General features: G+C 36.9%; 1 protein-coding gene across 1 annotated transcript; it reads right to left on the reverse strand.

Annotated features, from left to right (window-relative positions):
* Window positions 1-2,852: 2,852 nt before the first annotated feature.
* Window positions 2,853-3,828, reverse strand: FSHB (follicle stimulating hormone subunit beta). Its single transcript, XM_065686017.1, has 2 exons — window positions 3,670-3,828; window positions 2,853-3,089 (listed from the first exon to the last, which is right to left on the reverse strand). The coding sequence occupies exons 1-2, from the start codon at window positions 3,826-3,828 to the stop codon at window positions 2,853-2,855; spliced, it is 396 nt and encodes a 131-aa protein (XP_065542089.1).
* Window positions 3,829-4,037: the final 209 nt, after the last annotated feature.

The raw sequence follows: 4,037 nt of genomic DNA on the forward strand, positions 1-4,037 counted from the left end.
CAACTAGGTACTGGATGGGGGTTAAGAAAGTGTTCAAAAGAAGTATTCCCTCTTATCTTCTCTGTTATTTGCTTGGCATGGGTTAGTGCTTACATGGAGGGCACCTTTTCTTTTGCATCTTAAAGCTTTTAGAAGTTGGTATTTACCTCAGCATTGGTACCTAAGATGTGCAAAAGACACAAAGTGAGAGTCTGGAAACTTGTAGTGATCCATGATTAGGATTTTTTTTTTTTTTGGCTAGTATTCTGATATTAACCTCAGTACGCGTTGACTGCATTAGTTATAGTTTTAGATTTAAGGTTATGAATAGATTTGTTTGCAAAATGAAATAAGTGGTGCATTTGATGGATTAAGTGAGCTGTATGATTTTTGTTTTCACATGCAGGCTAATTTTGGCAGATGTGGACACAGCTCTGGAGAGATTCTATTCCCTATAGTTTAAATAAAATATTGATGATAATTTTTATTCACATCCACAATTCTGTTGTGTTACAACTATGTAATATTTCATCATCACATTACTGGATCAGGCTAAAATATACCAGTCTTTTATTTGATGTGATTTGGACATACAATGCAAATATGGCTGAGGTGGGTGTACTAGTTACATGAAAAAAATATGAGAAGGGAAGAAAATGTGTGATTTAAAGCATAGTAAAGTGGGCAGGTGTACTTTTAAGATTTTTAACTGACTTATTAAGGCATACATAACAGGAGTGAAGCAAAATTATTTTTATTATTCCAAAATACACAACAGACAATACAGGTGTTTACAGTTCTACTTTGAAGAGAACATTTTTTCCATACTTTTTTGCTACAGGCTACTCTGTTTTGCAGTTTAATTTCAAAATTCTCTCATTCAGAATAGAATAATTCCTGATATGAATAATTGCGGAAGATCAACAGACAGCACGCTGATTAATGTAATCAGAAACTGACCTTTATTCACTTCAGAGCACTGCCTTTTATAGTTTCCAAGCTTGGTCCCGCGCTTAAGCTTTATAATGATTGGTTTCTACACACAATGCAAAGACAGCTGATTGGTCTCTACGCATAATGCAAAGGCAGCTGATTGGTCCCTTCTTCAGTATCCGGGAGCAACACTAGCTGATTGGTCCCTTCTTCAGCATCCGTGAGTTTTTTCCCTCCTGCAGAACTTCCACATACGTGGCCACAACATTGCTCTGAAGTAATCTGCGATCTAGGCCATTAATCCTTACTACAACCTAACCAATGGCAAGAGTCCTGGATCGCTCACATGCCCATTGTTTGTTAAAAAGCTCTCAACAAATAATATGTTTAGTTTTAAGTCAAGTTTAAACTGTTTAAAACTGAAATGAGTGAGAGGCAATTTGATTTACCCATTACTTTACCACTTTTAAAACTTCACTATACCAAATAAAATGTCCATGCAGATTAATCTTATAAATAAAATCAGTAGAACTAATATCTTCCAGTAAAAAAGCTAAAAATTAAGTAAGTTAAAATATCTATTATGTGAGAGATCCAGAGTAAAAATTCCCTTTAAATAAACATGTCTGTGAGGGTCTCAAAAGCAGACATGCCAGGTGACCTCAGGAGGTTGTCTACTTCATTCCATTGCCTCATGGCAAATTAACTTTATCTCTGTCATTCCTAACAGTTTCAGTGTGCTCTTGAAGACCTATGTTGGTCACTACTCTACAGACCCCACTCCCTTCTTTCCTTCCTTCCTCAAACCTCCACAGTTTATTTCAGTGTCTAGCTGTCTGTACCTTTTGGAAGATTTGTTAGTGACAGCTCTGGATTTTTCATTAGTTGTTCTGTTCATTATGAACATGGAGAACTGACTGTTCCTTTTTTCTTTGCAACAGTCTTCAAGCATAAAAAGGTTCCACTAATTTCCTTCTCTGTTACCTTCCATAAGCAGAACAACCACATTTATTTAAATATTTTTGTCCTAAGATTATTTTTAAGCCTTTTTCCAGTATTATTACTCTTCTGTGGGTTTTCTCCAGTTTATTCAACAGCTGTGTCCAAATCTGGAAATTACAACTCAGCGGTGGCCCTTATGTTGAACTGAAATGCGGAAGTAGTTTGTGTCTTGTAGGCTCTACTCCTTACATTCCCACTTTTCCACAGCAGTAGGATAATGTTGACTCATTCTTAGCTCCTGCAACCTCTAGGTCTTCAGTTCTGAACTGCTGCTGAACCAGTTGCTTTCCTGTGATTTTTTTGTTGAGGAGCAGTATATTTTAATTTTCCTGTTAGGATTTCATTCAGTAGGTTTCAGATAATTTTCCCAATAATATTAAATAATTTTCCATTCTGATTCAATCAGTCCTCCAGCTTGCTTCCAGATCATCTCAACTTTATATTTCCTACTGCAGAATTAGGTTGCTGCAGAGCTCTACAAACTTCCATTCTCAGAAGGGACTACTGAGAATTACTTTGAAGTCTTGTTGTCACACCATGTTCATACTACTGGGATCAGCTGCCTCTATATTCATCCCTAAATAATTTGTGAGACTCCTGTGTTAAATGGTGTTTAAAAAATCTCATTGGAACTACACAGCAGAAATGCACGAATATGAAGATTAGAGGTGTAATAGAGAAGAAGAAGAGGCAAGCGCTGAAGGTATCAGAAGCGGCATCTATAGACCTATGAAAAAGATTTTAAGGAAACTGACGGGTTAAGTAGGGAAGGCCTGAAAAGTAGTTTAGTCAGTAGCTCTTCATTTTGGCCTTAAAAATTATTTGTTTCAAACTTGGCAGGTTTTAAAGAGTCTTGCCTATAGTATTCCACTTAAGCCCCATCAGTATCTTTATTTCGAAGTGAATGTTTAGAGCCAAACTGCCATCTTGTGCATCCTTCACTGGTTACTCCCATTCTGACTGAAGGAACAGTAGGATGGCCCCAGGCCCCTCACAGTGCAGTCAGTGCTGTCTGTGTCACAGGTGTTGCAATGGCATTCTGTAGCTACTGGGTATGAATAAAAAGATTCGGGGTGGTCACCACAGCCAGGGATCTTCACAGTCTCATACACAACTTCTTTGAAGGTACATGTTTGCTGAACAGATGATACCGGTGGGTATTTATACACTGGATCCTGAAAATTACATGAAGGAAATATCTATTGTGAAATTTGTTATGGGATAGAATTTACAATTTTTATGAAATAAAGGACCTTGTGAAAATTCATTAAACTGGTGGGGATTTGGATCAGATTCTTCTAATTTCACCTGGATCCTTGAATTTCTCCATTTAGGAGCACCAATATGGCAAATTTCTGTCATATCATCAGCAGACAATCTTGCAGGTCAATTGCTGGAGTCTTCAAATTATTCGGAAAAGTAGAGGAGTGTCCATAGTAATAGCTGCTTTGTTGTATTGATTTGTAACCACAGATAGAACATAAGGCAGAGATCCAGACTGCAATACTTTAGTTATGCAGTATAAACATAATGTTCACAACTAGGTAAAGATCTGAATTTTAGTATATCTTTTCACCCTTTCCTTTGTGGTTCAGATTAGCTGTGTATCTGCTCCCCTGTCAGATAGCACAGCAGTTACTGAGCTTTCACAAGGCTCATCCTGCCTGTGTTCATTATGGATTGGAGAAATGGGCTATTCATAAATCACTTGGAATATTTAAATCTGGTCTCTGAAATTAAACTCAAGATTCTTACCCTTGTGAAGCAGTATCCTGAGCACCACGTGGCATTCACTGTGATACAGAATTCACATTCTTCTCTTTCCACTGCTATGGTAATATTGGTGAGCTGACAGCTATAGCAACAAAGTGCTTTCCAGCAAACTAACAGCAAGTAACAATGAATTGTCTTCATCCTGTGAATGAAGCAAAAAATATATACTAGAGAAACATATATAGTTATTTTCAACAGGAAATATTTATAGAAACAGACAGAAATTGAATCATCACATTGTCTCAATTGGTTCTATAATAGCTTTCAGAAACATCAGTGAGAACAAAGGATAAAGCCATTAAACAGACTTATCCTTATGTTTCTTGTTAAAGGAGTTTGATTTTCCTAAG

Source organism: Lathamus discolor, chromosome 6 (assembly GCF_037157495.1).
Source record: "Lathamus discolor isolate bLatDis1 chromosome 6, bLatDis1.hap1, whole genome shotgun sequence".
Taxonomy (NCBI): Eukaryota; Metazoa; Chordata; class Aves; order Psittaciformes; family Psittacidae; genus Lathamus; species Lathamus discolor.

Coding starts and splice junctions, on each gene's coding strand:
- FSHB (XM_065686017.1), bottom strand. CDS start 3,828: ATGAAGACAATTCATTGTTACTTGCTGTTAGTTTGCTGGAAAGCACTT. Junction 3,090..3,669: donor CAGGATACTGCTTCACAAGG/GTAAGAATCTTG, acceptor TGTAATTTTCAG/GATCCAGTGTATAAATACCC.